A 16,398-nucleotide genomic window follows, 5' to 3' on the forward strand; every position below is an offset into this window, starting at 1 on the left:
CCAACTCCATAAAATCAACTCCGTATTTGAACTCCGAAAGGTCGGTGACTGGGCGACTGCTGCCTAATTCTTGAGGCACTACCACCACCTTTTTACAGATTGCGCATTCTGGCTACTTTTGCGGGTTACGTGTCTACACCGGAATTGAGATCCTGGTGTGTTTTATATCGTGTTTCTTCGTGTTTCTGTTCTATCATATCGTGTCGATAGGATATATATCATCTTTTCACTGCGTATAAAATTACTATAGCATAACCCTAAACCGACAACAGGCTTACGTAATGACTAGATTAGAAACAAATATTTACAGGTTTTTTTGACCCCGAACAACAAAATAAGAGACAGACGTAAACAAGAACAATATCTGTACAATCAAGTTTTGCGCTGGTGATCAGACGTCAGTGAAAACCCGCATTTCTTCGACCTATTGCCACACTCTCATAGGTTCATGCAACGCTATTTCCCGCAAACTAAACAATTGCGTGCTATATGCATGATAAGAAGCAGAAAAAAGAAATAGGAGGGGCAAATGATGCGGGAACCAAAGAAAAAAAAATCTCTAAGGGTATAAAAACAAAAACTCGCTGAATCGTGAGATAGGGGGAAAAGAAGAAAAAAATCGTGAGTCATGCGACTGTATATTGTCGATTGGATTTAGAATCTGGTCGTGGTCGGCGCGGTCGGAACCCGTGGCCAGCGAGAGAGGTATTCGACATTGTCGAGGTTGCCTTTGCTCTGGTTTCGCACGTACTGAGTGCTGGGGTCGACGCGAGGCTCGTAGTCCCAGACAGTAGGGACACCTTTGATCAATGCAGAGTAAACTAGGCGGCGACGCCGCTGGGAACGGACCACATCTTCGTGAATGGCATGCAGGTTCCAGCGAGAATGGACTTCTTCGAGGAAATGCTCAAAGACAGCTGCTGGATCATCTTGCTCGGGGAGGGCAAGAGGCAAGGCGGGACTGGGTGTTCGTGGAGGTGTCGGGACCACTTGAGCTGGGATCTTGGGAAAAAATGATTTCTCGGTGCTGACAAAAGTGACGGCATCCGGTGCTTCGCCGTTGGGGGGAGTGGGTAGCCCTGTTGCGCCTTTGATGGCTGTCTCTTTGATCTTTGGTGCGGGAATCGGGACACCTGCGACCAAATTGGTTTTCTCGAGTGGATCGGCTTCGAGATCAAACAGCATAGGCGGATCGATCAATGAATAGATAAACTTCCACTTTCCGCGGCGTATCATAATCACAGGGGTTTGCGATCCCTCGGCCATGTATTCGCCAAAAACAGTATCGGTTTTGAGCCCATCGCCTCCAGTAAGATATGGAAGCAGCGATACGCCATCCATCGGCAGGCTGGGTTCTAACTGAGCGCCGACCAAGCCGACAAATGTGGGAAGGATATCCATGGTCGACACATTCTCCTTGACTCGCTTAGGAGCAAATCGATTAGGAGCGTGAACAATAAACGGAACGCGCGCCGAGTTCTCGAACCAGGTCATCTTGTACCACAAGCCGCGTTCACCCAGCATGTCGCCGTGATCTCCGGTGAAAACAATGATGGTGTCTTCTGTCAAACCGCAATTGTCGAGCGCCTTCAAAAGTTTGCCAATGTTGGTATCGACATAAGTGCATGCTCCGTAGTATGCGCGACGAGCGGCCTTGATGCGCTCTTCGGGAATTTCTTTACCCCAGAGATCGATGCATTTCAGGACACGCTGTGAATGGGGATCCTGCTGATCATGTGGAATAGCGGCTGTTTTGGGTAGAGGGATATCGACATCCTCGTACAAATCCCAGAATTCCCTGGTCATGGCATACGGGTCGTGGGGGTGGGTCATGGAGACAGTCAGGCAGAAAGGCTGATCGCCGCGGTGTCGAACATGGTCGTACAAATACTGGGTCGATTTGTAGATCACCTCCTCGTCATAGTCGAGCTGATTTGTGCGAACAACTGGGCCGGCGTCTAGGACTGAAGACATGTTGTGATAGTAATCTGGGCGCACATCCTATTCAAATCATCAGCCTGAACACTCTGCTCAATCAAGCACGACACATACCGGCTCATCCCAGTTGACAGACCAGCCATAATCACCAGGATAGATATCACTCGTCAACCGCTGCTCATATCCATGCAATTGGTCCGGACCACAAAAGTGCATCTTCCCGGCTAGAGCAGTATGATAACCCTCCCGACGGAGATAGTGTGCATATGTGGGAACATCAGCAGGCAAATCAGCAGCATTGTCGTATGCACCAATTTTAGAAGGAAGTTGGCCAGTCACCATGACAAAGCGAGAGGGCGCGCAAAGAGGAGAGTTACAATAGGCATTGTCAAAGGTGACACCTTCCTTTGCCAATCGATCCAGGTTGGGGGTTTTGATGCGCGAGTTAGAGTCGTGGATGGACAGGAGTGGCGCGGCCATTTGGTCGGCCATAATATAGAGGATGTTGGGTTGCTTGGTCGCCATGATTGCGTTCTCGGTTTATTCGAAGCTTGAAGATTCAGTTATCTACACCAAGCCAACAGTATGGACAGTCTTGCTGGGTAGATGCAGTGTCGACCAGACCCCTCGGCCCGGCTACTTGAATATTACAAGAGAGAAGAAGAAGAAGAAGCAATGAATAATAATATTGACCTTTGGCAAATGGGTGATAGATGATGGGATGGAACAGAAACAACAAGCAACGCTGGAGAGATTGACAGAAAAGAGAAAGTATAAAGGAAGAGGCGGCTTTTTTAAATGACGCCAGAAGATTTTCCTCTTTGCAGCCTGACTGGAATGGGAAGGAGGTGGAGGCTTATCGAAAATTACGTGTACGGTACGCGTACGCGCGTACCAATACGGCGGCTTGTCGGGTACCGAATACTGATAAACTAACACGATACAGCGGTCTGTACGCGTCTCGCACGGTAATCCGAGATACCGCCTGGGATTGCCGAAGGAATTTAGAGTCATTCTCTGGGGCGATGTCGTGCGATGGTGTGATTGTGGGGTTAGTCAGCTTCAACCCAATTCTACTTTGCAGGAAGAATAGATGCGCCATCCATTACATACACGTATGATTTTCAGGGGATCAGTATGTATTACTTCCTTCTTACATGTCACCGTCTTGAAAGACGGCAAGACAATGGATGGGACTCCCTGATTAAGGAAGAATATCCTCAAACAACGAAGCAGGGCCAGTATCGCGTGACCATTCATTCTTCTGAGTATTTCTGAGTACGTACGAGTAAGTAATCCAATTCAATGATACACAAATGTCTTGTCTTATCAGCCCGAGAAGAAAAAAGCTTCAATAACCCCACATACGCTAACGAGGTTTGTTGGCAGAAGACCAGCAAAAGAAAGAGAATCACATAGAATCGAATACTACCCGTGATATCCTGAGCCTAAGGAATGGCCCACATGTAAATTTGACCAAACTGATACACCCTCAGAACCAGTACTCCGTATGCAGGACACTTGTACAGTATGTAACTTTTATATCCTGCAAAATACCCCATCTAAGTACATCCGTCTACCCCACCAATCGCAATACAATATCGATACCTCAATGATCTTCCACGCGACAATCCCTCCAATCGTTGCACCTTAGAAAAGATCTCATTGGGTCCGCCGATTACGTGCTACCGCGCTTATCGCAGATCCACTTATCCGCGCTAATTGGTGCTTATTTCCTGATTGCGCCATTCTGTCGGGCTCTGATTGGTTGGGGATTTTGATGTTCTTTTGCTTCCGTACTCCGCTAGGCGAATGCATAGCGCTAGTCTGTATGTAGACTAGTTTAATACATGCTGTATTCTGCCCATCTTGGCTTTTTGACTGGAGTGACTTCATGCTGATTGAAGAATCATCATACTCGCCTTGTCTATCGATCAGACCACATATTGAGTATACCAAATCATGAAAATAATGGAGTTGATCACGCCATAGCAATCGCCTGGATCTATCAGACTGAAATGTTGCATATGTACACCCAAGACGTTACACAATGATGGTTTGTTTCTGACTCATACCAAGAATACGATGTAACTACTCCGTAGATCTCCTTGGATCGAGATGACTTGCCACCGGACATCCGTCGCGGACCCGTCACCCGAATCTGAAGTGCCCCAGAGGGCAATGCACGTGATGATTTTACCTTGAATAACCCTGGGAGGTCTCTCTTGATATAAAGCCCTCGCTATTATTACCTATATCGGGAAAGTAAAGCCCATGTATGTCCATTCCGCGTCAGTCAGATCTTCCACACTATGACAAAGATAAAACTTGTGTGGTAGAAGTAGAAGTCTATCGACTTATTAAATATTCTCAATCCCCTAACGAATCAATCCGCTTTAACAGCGCTACCAACAAAGTCAAAATCAGTACCAAGTCTCAAAAAGCACCCACAAAAGGGGGCAGACATACCTATATATCCTCCTCACAAACGCATACGCCGTCAAAAACCCAACCGTCCCCGTCAAGAGTCCATAGACAGCGCACGCCAAAAAGCTATAACTGAAGAAAAGCAAACTCGACACAAAGCCGGTTATGTGTAGTTTAAATGTATAATACCAGATGCAGTAGGCGAATATCCAGAAGGAACTGCTGCCGCCAGTGAGGAAGCTTTGCCACCACCAGTGGTAGTTCTGTTAGATGGTTGTTAGTCGAAATGGTTAATCAAGTTTGGTCGTGGGTGGGAGGGGTACCTCTGCGCATAACTGGTTATATGTCGCGATAATTGTTACTTCGCTTACTGTGACGATTAAGATTGTGCTGACCACGCTCAGGAATCCGAACACGTAGTAATATCCACTTTTATCCTGCCAGAGGTTCTTGAAGACAAACAGCAGCTCAATAAAGAGGACGGCGAATGGAATCAGGCCAGTGAGAATGACCCCGTTGATACCTCGGAGGTACCACGGTTGTCGAGGAATTTGTCGAGGAATTGGGGATGTTTTTGTTGGATGTTGCCATGGCTCTGCTCGTACGTATCCGAACCAACTACCGGCATATACCAAAGGTACTTGGACCAGAAGCCAGAGAGCGACTAGTCCTACCAAAGTACCGAATGGGAGTGCTGTACTAGATGCTTGAGCCCAGACAAACAGATTCAGCATGAATATTAGACAGAATGTCAGTCCAGGGAATAAAGAAGCCGTCTGCGGAGAAGTTAGCCTCAGAAAACATTCCGTTCTGTGTAGACCACTTACGATAACGGTGTTGCTCCGCCAGTTCTGACCTCCTAGCGTCTTATACAGTCTAGCAGAAAAGTAGCCCGAAAACAATCCAGCGAATACAAACAGACCAAATCCGACTGTGACGAAACCGCCTCGGAAACTAGGGTTCAATATTCCCAAGCAGCTGAGAATGAGTAACCCAGCCGCAACGAAAAGTAACTGCGTTCCCGATCCTACTAAAGGTGCGAGCAGCCCACTATGAGCCGGAAGACGAAAAACATCCGCATGAAGAAGTTTCCATCCCGCGACATCTTCCAGTTCATCGTCAGACAGGGGTTCGCCATCACCGTCCTGGGTTAGCAGGCCTTCGTCTGGCTTTTTGGGTTCCTTATTCGGCGACTTGGAGCGGCGTTTCTTTAGCTTGCCCTCTTCTAAAACATAGTCTCCGCGTCCCTTGGCATCGCTTTGAACCGTTCGGCCCCAGATAACGATAACAGTCACACCGAGCACACCAGAAATTGTCAACGAGTTAATAATTGCAAGCCAATGTGTCATGGAGCTATCGACTTGATCAGTGAAAAACAAATCCCACCGATTCGCCCATTCAACTGACGTCTCTTCCCGGAAGTAGACCGAGTAGGTATACGGGATCTTCATCGTAGCACCATCATCCGCATCCTCACCAAGCTGCGGGATATACGATGAATCGTGATATTTTTCTTCATATTCCTTGTTATTCGGCGCAATAAAGAGCTCCAGATGTGAGTTCTCTGCGTGCACGTCCTTGGGACATCCATCTTCATCTCGATTTTCATACCCGATGCTCTTAGGGTAGACCTCGAATCCTAGAATCACGCTTCGCCCTTCATCGCCTGCTTTTCCGGGAGCTTTGCGCCATCGAATGACGATCGTGAAATGGTTGTGAATATAGATACGTGATAGACCATCAGCTGGTGAGAAGTCCTGGTATCCTAGCTTGAATCCGCTCGAGTAGTACTTCCGGCTACGATCAATAGTCACAAAACTCGTTGCTGCCGGGAGATTGTCGACAATCCACTCGGCCACATATCCATCTTTGATGAGTTGACGACCCCATTTGACAGCCTTTCGATCCACTTCACGGGTACAAAGCGCGCGACATCCGACGTCTTGTTTCATTACCAGCTCAAAATCCGACGTCATGATCCGATCTCCCCGCAATATCTCTCCCAAATTTAAGGATAGGCTATGTCCAGATCCGAAAGGGGAGTTTCCATGTTTCTGACCAGTGGGTGGGCAAACGAAGGGGAGGTCATAGTAGGCATATTGCAGTTGGGTGTGATCCGAGAAGATCTTATTGACCAGTAAAGGAATAGGTTCGTTGTCTTCGTAGCTAACGACAGAGTAACCTGCAATAACCCGAAATTAGGAGCTGTGAGCAGTAATCGGGGAGGATGTAGCTCACCTGGGATGTAGAATGACTGGCAAACAGATATCAGCAGTAGCCATGGTATTAACCGCCAGCCATGGCAATGTAGTATAGACATCATCTTCAAGAGTATAACGTAACTCCCCGGCTAATGGATCGAGTATACATGAACCTCTGAGATGATATCAATTGGCGATAGCAATCAGACTAATATAATCGTGAGGATATGCGCTAGCACTCGACAAGGGAGGTAGCCGGACCGATCGATAACGAATGTAAACGGCAAAAAGTCCCTTCGAAATCAATATCAAATTCCTCGTGTTCGCGACGTGTACAGATGATTTACCATGGATCAGCACGATCTTCCGGCATTTTCAACGTCGAGGTCTTTGTTTATCGACTCTCAAGGGGAAATGAGTTGATGTTCGGTTTGCCGTAACTCCGCGCTAGCTCCACTGGGGGCAAGCTGGCATAGTTACGAATTGGGTTTAGCGCGTCTTCAAGCTTGCGTTGATTTCTAGATAGCTTCAATAATCAATTGCATTGGTCATCAACGTCTGGAATATATCGCTAATATAATCTATTATTTGCATTACAGAGAGAAATAATTGATAACCACCTGATCAGCAAAGCATAATTCATTATACAGTTCGTATCAAAGTTATGCACATAAGGAATCATTGAAGCTATGAAACGTCGTGATAATCGACCAGATGAATAGAAAGAAAAGATCATCATGGAACATGTGGAGCGAAATAATGTTGTGAACTAACTGTTCAGCAGAAAATCAACAGCGCCTTGCACACTCCCGCCACTTCTCCGTAGAGCAGTGATGTTGCGGTCAAAGTCGTAGAACCCCATGTCATTTAATTGGCGCAATTGTTCTGCATATCGTTCCTCGGGAGGACGGTTATCAGGCTGGGCTGCGGCTGGAGGAGCACCGAAAAGAGATGCCCAAGGGTTCTCCGCACCAGCGCCTGCGTTGCCTCCGCCCATGGCTTGCATTACGTTTTGTAGCAAAGCAGGATCGCGCATGAATGGGTTGTTCTGAGGGTTGAAAAGGTTGTTGTAATTTGGCGCCTGTGATGCACCACCTGCCGTATTCTGGCCTGGTGGCATTCCGAACATCGCAGGGTTAAAAAGAGCAGCAAAAGGATTCTGAACTTGTTGATTCTGCGCCGAAGAATCAGTCGCAGCTTGCGTACCAGTCGTGTTCGACTCGGTGGTGGTGATATTCTGCTGTCCGGTCGTTGACGGCGGTTGAAGAGGGGGCATCCCAAAAAGACCGGCAAAAGGATTCGCACCAGCGCCGAACGGGTTGACAGGCGGATTTGCACCAGGAGCTTGGTCAGCACCCTGCTGCTGTTGGTTACGGTTTTCCTCAAGGGTGGCGTTCGTGACTCCAGGGGCGGGGAACGCGGTGTTACCAGCTCCTCCAAAGCCCATACCGCCAAATGCTCGTTGCATCTGCGCCATTTGACGGATCGCCGCCGGGTCGGTCAGCATTCGTCGAAATTCAGGACTTTGCATCATCTGTCGCACGCCAGGGCCCATCTCTCGCAACATTGGGTTTTGTTGTATCATCAAGTCAATAAGGGCGGGGTTCTGGAGCGCCTCGTTCATCGTGGCTTGTACTTGAGGGTTCTCAAGCATACTGAGCATCTGGTCGGGGTCGGGAGGAGGTCCCATCTGGACTCTGTCAGCTGATGTCGCAGTACTCTATTCAATTTGGTCTACTCACTCCGCCGTCTGGTCCAAACATTCCAGCCCCCGGGAGCTGGGCAAAGCCTGCGTACCGTGCTCCAGTCAGGCCAGCTAAAGGGTTGTTTCCAGTTCCTGCGGCAATATTTGTAGGTACTCCAGGTATAGATGAAGGCGCCGTGCCAGCACCACTGCTGGAAGATTGGGGAGGTGGGTTCTGTCGTTGATTGCTAGCCGCACTCTTGACTAGATGAATGGTGTGCCCATCTTTGATCTTGTAGGATGACAGAGTCTCGTTATCTTTAAGCACCCGACCAGAGTAAATCAATCGTTGGCGATCGGCAGGCGTTTCTGCGTACTCAGAGCTGGACAGCTTCTCTTTCAAATCGGCGACACTCGTCGAATCTGGCAATGTGAAGGTATACTTGGCGTCGTTTGATGCCTTAACGCTGAACGTGATGGAGGCAGGTTCCGCTGCCGGAGCGTCGTCCGCCATGATATCGCTGAGAGGGGTAGAGTTCAGTTGACTGCGAAAGACCAATCGCCAGCACGTCCAAGTAAAGCACGAAATCTAAGATAGAATCAAGTCCTGGTATTTGCAATAGATATGCGAATTAATCTACTTGTCACAACCCGACAGCTCCTGGTGGGAGATGAGTGATTAGTAGGACAGCCAACGGGATAATGTCATGCCGTTCGGAAGCTGGCAGAAACCAATGGATGTGCCGTCCCGCTTGGTGCCTTATATTCAAGGCACCAACTTTGTCTTGGCTCTTGGCACGCTAAAGCCACAGCTTATTTTCGTGCAAGTTTTGCAAGCTTCCCTGTCTGCAATCTCTTCTTACTTCGACGACAGGACGCATCGTCCTTGATCAAGCCAGCCTTTAGGAAGTCAGCGGCACAAAAAGGTGTGGTCTCTGGGACTATTCTTCTTTTTCTTAATTCGGAGATGGAAACCTGATCTCTGACCAATCCTTGTCTTCGGCAACGCGACCAAACACCCTGCAGCGCTCGACAGAGCCCAGAGCTGCCCACCATGGCGACCACTTCGAACATGTTCATGTACTCATTGACGATACAGAATCCGACTGCTGTAACGCAAGCTATACTTGGCCAATTTGCGGGAACAAAGGAACAACAGATCGTGACGGCGTCGGGATCCAAGCTTACAATTCATCGCCCGGACGCCGCTCAAGGCAAAGTCACCCCGATATATACGCAGGATGTCTTTGGTATAATCAGATCTCTTGCCGCTTTCCGGCTGGCCGGAAGTAACAAAGGTATGTGTCACTCTCTTTCCCCTCGGAAGAGTCATTTTAGTGATTCGTGAAGCTCCCGGGAACCAGCCACTATTGTCAGATGTGCCTCGGTCGGAAGCGTTGAAGCTCTTCAATAATAGCTTGGATCCGTGCTGAAAATTGTACAGATTACATCATCATTGGATCGGATTCGGGTCGTATTACCATTATTGAGTACGTACCGTCACAGAATAGATTCAACCGCATCCATCTGGAGACATTTGGAAAGTCGGGTGTGCGACGCGTGATTCCTGGCCAGTATCTTGCAGTGGACCCCAAAGGACGAGCTTGCCTCATTGCGTCGGTCGAAAAGAACAAGCTTGTTTATGTTCTCAACCGTAACTCCCAAGCAGAATTAACAATCTCCTCCCCTCTCGAGGCACACAAGGCACAGACACTTGTTTTTGCTCTTACTGCTCTAGATGTGGGATATGACAATCCTATCTTCGCCGCCATTGAAGTAGATTATTCCGAGTGTGACCAGGATCCCACCGGTCGAGCATACGAGGAAGTTGAAAAACAACTTGTATACTATGAGCTTGATCTTGGTTTGAACCATGTGGTTCGCAGATGGTCGGATGTCATAGACAGAACTTCGAATATATTATTTCAAGTTCCTGGAGGTGCCGATGGTCCGAGTGGTGTGCTTGTGTGCGCTGAAGACAGTATCACATATCGACACTCGAACCAAGATGCATTCCGTGTCCCAATTCCTCGCCGCAGAGGTCCCACAGAAAACCCCGAGCGGAAGCGATCTATCACAGCTGGTGTCATGCACAAGATGAGGGGTGCCTTCTTCTTTTTGCTGCAAACCGAGGACGGTGATCTGTTCAAATTGACCATCGACATGGTCGAAGATGACAACGGCCAGCTTACCGGTGAGGTCAAGCGACTCAAAATTAAATACTTTGACACTGTTCCCATCGCCACAAACCTGCTGATCTTGAAGAGTGGTTTCTTGTTTGTTGCGAGCGAAACAGGCAATCATCACTTCTATCAGTTCGAGAAGCTCGGTGACGATGATGAAGAAACCGAATTCCCAAGTGATGATGTCTCCGCCGATTTAGCCGACCCCATAATTCCAGTTTACTTCAATGTGAGAGACGCCGAGAATCTGAACCTGGTTGAAAGTGTCAATTCTCTGAACCCCATCATGGATTGCAAAATCACAGATTTGTTAGCAGAAGATGCCCCGCAAATTTACACCATATGTGGTACGGGTGCTAGGAGTACTTTCAGAACTCTCAAGCATGGGCTTGATGTCTCTGAGATTGTCGAGTCTGAACTTCCTAGCGTCCCGTCAGCTGTCTGGACCACAAAGCTGACCCGTAAGGATGAGTTTGACGCATATATTGTTCTGTCCTTTACGAATGGAACTCTGGTTCTCAGTATCGGCGAAACAGTTGAGGAAGTCACAGATACTGGATTTCTGTCTACGGCACCTACCTTGGCCGTTCAACAACTTGGCGAAGACTCTTTGATCCAAGTTCATCCCAAAGGAATCAGACATATTCTTGCCGATCATCGCGTCAATGAATGGCCTGCGCCTCAGCATCGAACGATTGTTGCTGCCGCTACCAACGAGCGCCAAGTCGCAGTTGCCTTGAGTTCTGGTGAGATTGTGTACTTTGAGATGGACACGGATGGCTCGCTGGCCGAGTACGATGAAAAGCGTCAAATGTCAGGCACAGTCACATCCCTGAGCTTGGGTGAAGTTCCTGAGGGTCGTGTACGAAGCTCTTTCCTAGCTGTCGGCTGTGATGACTCGACTGTTCGAATTTTGAGCCTGGATCCGGACTCGACTTTAGAGAACAAGTCCGTGCAAGCTCTGACGTCTGCGCCGTCTGCCTTAAACATCATGTCGATGGCCGATTCGACCTCTGGCGGTTCAACGCTGTATCTGCACATCGGACTGTACTCTGGTGTCTATCTCCGAACGGTGCTTGACGAAGTTACTGGCGAGCTTTCCGATACTCGAACACGATTCCTAGGCGCCAAGCCAGTAAAGCTGTTTGGAGTTTCCGTGAAGGGCCAGTCTGCGGTTCTTGCTCTTAGCTCTCGCCCGTGGCTTGGGTATTCTGACATACAAACCAAGAGCTTCATGCTTACTCCCTTGGACTATGTTGGTTTAGAATGGGGATGGAACTTTTCCAGTGAGCAGTGCTTGGAGGGCATGGTCGGAATTCAGGGTCAAAATTTACGGTAAGACAATCTCCTGATTTTGCACATCACTCCCATATCATGATGAGACGCGAGTCCGAACTTTCGTGTGGAAGAAAAACTATAAATCTTTATATCCAATTGTTCCTACTGAGATACTGTCATTTATTGATCTACTGCCTTGACGAATGTGTGATTGCTTTCGCTAATTGACGATCATAGGATCTTCTCCATTGAAAAACTGGACAACAACGTTTTGCAAGAGTCAATTCCTCTGGCATATACGCCACGACATTTTGTGAAACATCCAGAGCAACCTCTGTTTTACGTTATTGAGTCAGAAAACAATGTCCTCGCTCCAGCTACACAAACTCGTTTACTGGAAGACTCCAAATTGCAAAATGGGGAAGCTGTCATTCCTCCGGCAGAAACTTTCGGTTTTCCACGAGCTACCGGCCATTGGGCTTCTTGCATTGAAGTCGTTGACCCTATCAATTCCAAGTCGGTTCTGTCACGCCTGGAACTGGAAGAGAATGAGTCTGCTGTCAGCGTTGCAGCTGTCTCATTTGCAAGTCAAGATAACGAGACTTTCTTGGTTGTCGGTACCGGTAAAGATGTTGTGACGTATCCGAGATCTTTCTCCGCAGGTTTCATTCATATCTATCGATTCCAAGAGGACGGTAGAGAATTAGAATTCATTCACAAGACCAAGATTGAGGAGCCGCCCCTTGCCCTTCTCGCCTTTCAAGGACGTCTGGTTGCCGGTATCGGTAAAAATCTAAGGGTCTACGATCTTGGTATGAAGCAGATGCTTCGAAAGTGCCAAGTTGAAGCTTCTCCAAATCTTATTGTGGGCTTACAAACTCAAGGCAGCCGTATCATTGTCAGCGATGTGCAAGAGAGTGTTACTTATGTGGTGTATAAGTACCAAGAAAACCAACTGATACCTTTCGTTGATGACGTTATTGCACGCTGGACTACGGCCACGACAATGGTGGATTACGAAACAACAGCCGGAGGTGATAAATTCGGTAACTTGTGGCTTGTTCGTTGCCCGAAAAAGGTGTCTGAGGAATCCGATGAAGATGGTTCTGGCGCGCATCTCATTCATGAACGTTCATATCTACAAGGGACACCAAACCGATTGGATCTGATGGTCCATTTCTATACCCAAGATATTCCTACAAGCCTCCACAAGACTAACCTGGTTGTCGGAGGAAGAGACATTCTCGTGTGGACTGGTTTGCAGGGTACAATCGGTATGATGATTCCGTTTATCAGCCGTGAGGATGTCGATTTCTTTCAAAACCTGGAGATGCAACTTGCCTCTCAGAATCCGCCTTTAGCTGGACGGGAACATCTCATATACCGAAGTTATTACGTTCCTGTCAAGGGCGTGATTGACGGTGATTTGTGCGAAAGCTACTTCCTTCTTCCGAATGATAAAAAGCTCATGATTGCTGGGGAGTTGGACCGGAGTGTTCGGGAAATTGAGCGCAAGATCTCGGTAGGTTTGATCGATGTCTTGAATTTGATACATGCTAACATATTCTAGGACATGAGAACCCGTGTGGCTTACTGAGTCCATTCATCGTTTACTGTTGTTTACTTGTACATCTAGCGGAGTCTCGGAGGCGTTGCAGGGGATGTGAGCGCTTTAATTCTACTAACGTTATGATGTCAATCAATGACTAATTGAATTCATCCTTTTTTCACAATATTATATGTAAGACGTCTCTTGCCTCGCTCGATCAGATGTTATTCATCATCTAATCTTGAGCTGGATACACCATCTTCCTCTGGGAAACGGTAGTACGAGACAAGAATAACCCTACCGATGATCTTTGAGTACGGTTCTATCTGAGTATTGCCCTACAGATCTTCATCGTAATTTATCAATCGGTACACCTATCAGCTTATAATAAATCAACCTTCCTCTTTTCTGCTAAAAGCAGTTTAAAAAGGAGGCGGATTCAAATCCAACCCTTCAACCGTAAGCTTAAAAGAATCATTCCGGGAATAACTCCCCGCAACATCAAGATCCAATCTCCCCCTTTCGCAATCCTCAAAATCGATTGTGGCGATGACTAGACCGTCTCCTATTGCATTTGAGTTGGTGGAGGTTGGATCGTTGTCGTCTGTGCAGACGTCCCAGATTGGACCGGCGCAGATTTCGCCTAGGGGTCCGATTATACAGGAGCCGCCGTGGGAGATGTATTCTTCTGATGATGGGTCTGTGTAGTTGTCAGTTTGTGTAGATCATAGGTAGTTAGGGGAGGGGCTGGGGACCTTTCTTTGAAGATGAGTTTGAGATAGACTGCTTTGAAAAATCCTTGCGCAAGTCGCGTATAGCAGTCTCGTCATCTTCAACCGCCAAACTGGCATACATCTGATCTCTCTTCTTGTCAGGATGTAACTGTTCACCCGCTGATTGCGGCCATGTGATTTCCTGCGGATCTTTCTGTTTCGTCTCTCCATCCTTCTTCCCGCGGACGACTGAAGTAGACGAAACACCCGTGATCCAATCCGGCAGCTCACTCTTTCGCACGCATTGATTAGCAGATAACACCACAGCACGACCTTCACACGCCACTGTCCGCATAAGCGGAAGCCAAGTATCGCGTCCATCCGCCGTCGGCGCAAGATACAAATTGACGTTTTGTGAATACAGACTCTGACGAAGAAGGGGCATGTAATTCTCCCAACAAATTGCTGCTCCGATAGTTAATTGTACGCCGTTGATTTCGGTTGTCACCGCTTTGAGGGTTGAGGGGGATCCTTGAGCCCATATTAAGCGCTCTGTTGCTGTCTGCTACCGTCAGTTTTCTTAGAATGTTCATGGATAGAGAAGGGACGGACTTACAGGCATCACTTTCCGCCTCTTCCCCAACACACCCCGTTTCGGATCAACATATACAACAGCACAATACAAACTCCCACCAGCCTTCTCAATCAATCCCACCGCGATAAACACATCCGTCTCCCTCGCAACTTTTTCCAAAGATTCTCTCGTCCCATCGCCACGATACTCTCTCCCTTTCGCTACGGGCAGTTTTCTGTCAACCCAATCATCCCCAGCACCAAGTGGTGTATCACCTAGATCAATCGCGGAATTAAAATATTTCAAGAATTGGTCTCGTCCCTGGGGTTCGCGGTGGCCCACAGCGGTGCCAAAGGAGCATGTGCGTGGATAGCCGCCGAGGTAGGCTTCGGGGAAGAGAAGGATGTTGACGCCGCGATGGGACGCGTGGCGGGTTGTTCGTTCGAGGGCGGCGAGAGTGAGGGGTGTAGTTGAGAGGGTGCGGGATTGGGCGACGGCGAGGGTGAGGGGTTTCGGCATTTTGATTTCTTCTTTTCTTTTTAGTTGTGGTTAAGTCAGTGGCATAGGTTAAAATCAGGAATGAAGACTGTGATTATGGCGTTGATCTCATCATCGAGATGAGTAATCGTGTGCGGAGAGTGCGGGGAACAATTCCGTTCCATTTTGGGAAATGTTGGTAGCTTTCCTAATTCAGCCTGATTGTTCGTTCTCTGCCTTTTATGCCGGATAGAACTATCTAGCTGTATACGTTGATCAACTGTTTCATAGTGAAGGATATAACCAATGCCTCTGTCCCTGAAATACCAATTCACTTGGTACTCCAAAACCTGGAAGAGGATTGCTTCTGAAAAGGGATATCCGGGGGAAGAACCTAACAACATAGACCACAGTACGGGGTTAACAACTCATTCAAATGCTTCCAGAGGTTCATGTCCTAATTCATACTGTACAATTTTCAGAGTAGTAGCCATGATCTCTATTAGAACGAAATTTTATACCATTCTACCAAAGAGGTCCATTTAGTGGGGCTATTTGGTAAGTGGTTTATGAGTGTTCCAATGTTCATATTAGGGCTCATATTATTTCCAACATCTCTGAATAGAAGAGGGACAAAGTTAGCTTTTGCTACCTAAGGGATCGGCCTCCATTATATAATATGCATCAGAGGACCGATTGAGTAATCTTGGCAGTGACTGCTCCGTACATAATATCCCATATGTGTTTATATAGCCCTACATGATCTTGAGAGCCTCGGGTTATGAATATCTCAGCAAAGGAAGGAGGATCATTGTCAGCAGACACATTTCCTGTTGCCATCAGCCTTTTACTCTTGTCTATGGATGTTGGAAATTACTGAACCAGGATCGATTCGGGGCTGCACTAAGTGCACATTACTACCTACCTATAGCTATAATGAAGGGAGAGATTGCCAAAGTCATTCGGTATTAACTCGGGTGCACTGTACAATAAATATATTAGGATTGAATGCGTATACCTAGAAGGCCACCAGTCGCCTAGGTTTTACTTAATCACCTGGGCAGAGTCTGGGAATGGGCCAGATAAATAGCCAGCAACAACCATATTGATATCAATAATAGCCCCAATTTTTATCCTCACGACAGCTCATAAATGACAAATCAAATCTGCCCTGCATTTATACGAATCAGCTCACCAATGCCTATTTAAACCTTCCGAGGTCGCGTTTCAACCTCGTATATTCAGACAAACCGAGGGCTTGATACCTTCACGTAATTTCGCTAATCTATTCCTCTTTTACTTTTTCCGCTATCTACTATACGAAGTGTGGCATACCGGATCTTTTACTACTCCATCTAATAAGTTCTCTCGCCA

At 47.5% G+C, this 16,398-nt stretch overlaps 5 protein-coding genes across 5 annotated transcripts; 1 reads left to right on the top strand and 4 right to left on the bottom strand.

Moving 5' to 3' along the window:
* Positions 1-654: 654 nt before the first annotated feature.
* Positions 655-2,463, bottom strand: TSTA_083410 (choline sulfatase, putative; the record flags this gene model as incomplete). Its single annotated transcript, XM_002478027.1, has 2 exons — positions 655-2,001; positions 2,053-2,463. 2 exons carry the CDS (start codon positions 2,461-2,463, stop codon positions 655-657), a joined length of 1,758 nt encoding a protein of 585 aa, XP_002478072.1.
* Positions 2,464-4,361: 1,898 nt separating this feature from the next.
* TSTA_083420 (multispanning membrane protein, putative) lies at positions 4,362-6,647 on the bottom strand (the record flags this gene model as incomplete). Its single annotated transcript, XM_002478028.1, has 4 exons — positions 4,362-4,628; positions 4,689-5,141; positions 5,193-6,531; positions 6,604-6,647. 4 exons carry the CDS (start codon positions 6,645-6,647, stop codon positions 4,362-4,364), a joined length of 2,103 nt encoding a protein of 700 aa, XP_002478073.1.
* A 688-nt stretch (positions 6,648-7,335) lies between these two features.
* On the bottom strand, positions 7,336-8,764 carry TSTA_083430 (ubiquitin-like protein DskB, putative; the record flags this gene model as incomplete). Its single annotated transcript, XM_002478029.1, has 2 exons — positions 7,336-8,256; positions 8,309-8,764. The coding sequence occupies 2 exons, from the start codon at positions 8,762-8,764 to the stop codon at positions 7,336-7,338; spliced, it is 1,377 nt and encodes a 458-aa protein (XP_002478074.1).
* A 540-nt stretch (positions 8,765-9,304) lies between these two features.
* On the top strand, positions 9,305-13,308 carry TSTA_083440 (nuclear mRNA splicing factor, putative; the record flags this gene model as incomplete). The annotated part of the gene is made up of 4 exons (XM_002478030.1): positions 9,305-9,548; positions 9,695-11,768; positions 11,949-13,233; positions 13,282-13,308. The coding sequence occupies 4 exons, from the start codon at positions 9,305-9,307 to the stop codon at positions 13,306-13,308; spliced, it is 3,630 nt and encodes a 1,209-aa protein (XP_002478075.1).
* A 374-nt stretch (positions 13,309-13,682) lies between these two features.
* TSTA_083450 (nitrilase) lies at positions 13,683-15,066 on the bottom strand (the record flags this gene model as incomplete). The annotated part of the gene is made up of 3 exons (XM_002478031.1): positions 13,683-13,960; positions 14,106-14,535; positions 14,590-15,066. 3 exons carry the CDS (start codon positions 15,064-15,066, stop codon positions 13,683-13,685), a joined length of 1,185 nt encoding a protein of 394 aa, XP_002478076.1.
* Between the last annotated feature and the right edge of the window lie 1,332 nt (positions 15,067-16,398).

This window comes from Talaromyces stipitatus, genomic scaffold (genome assembly GCF_000003125.1).
Source record: "Talaromyces stipitatus ATCC 10500 scf_1105507295527 genomic scaffold, whole genome shotgun sequence".
Lineage (NCBI taxonomy): Eukaryota > Fungi > Ascomycota > Eurotiomycetes > Eurotiales > Trichocomaceae > Talaromyces > Talaromyces stipitatus.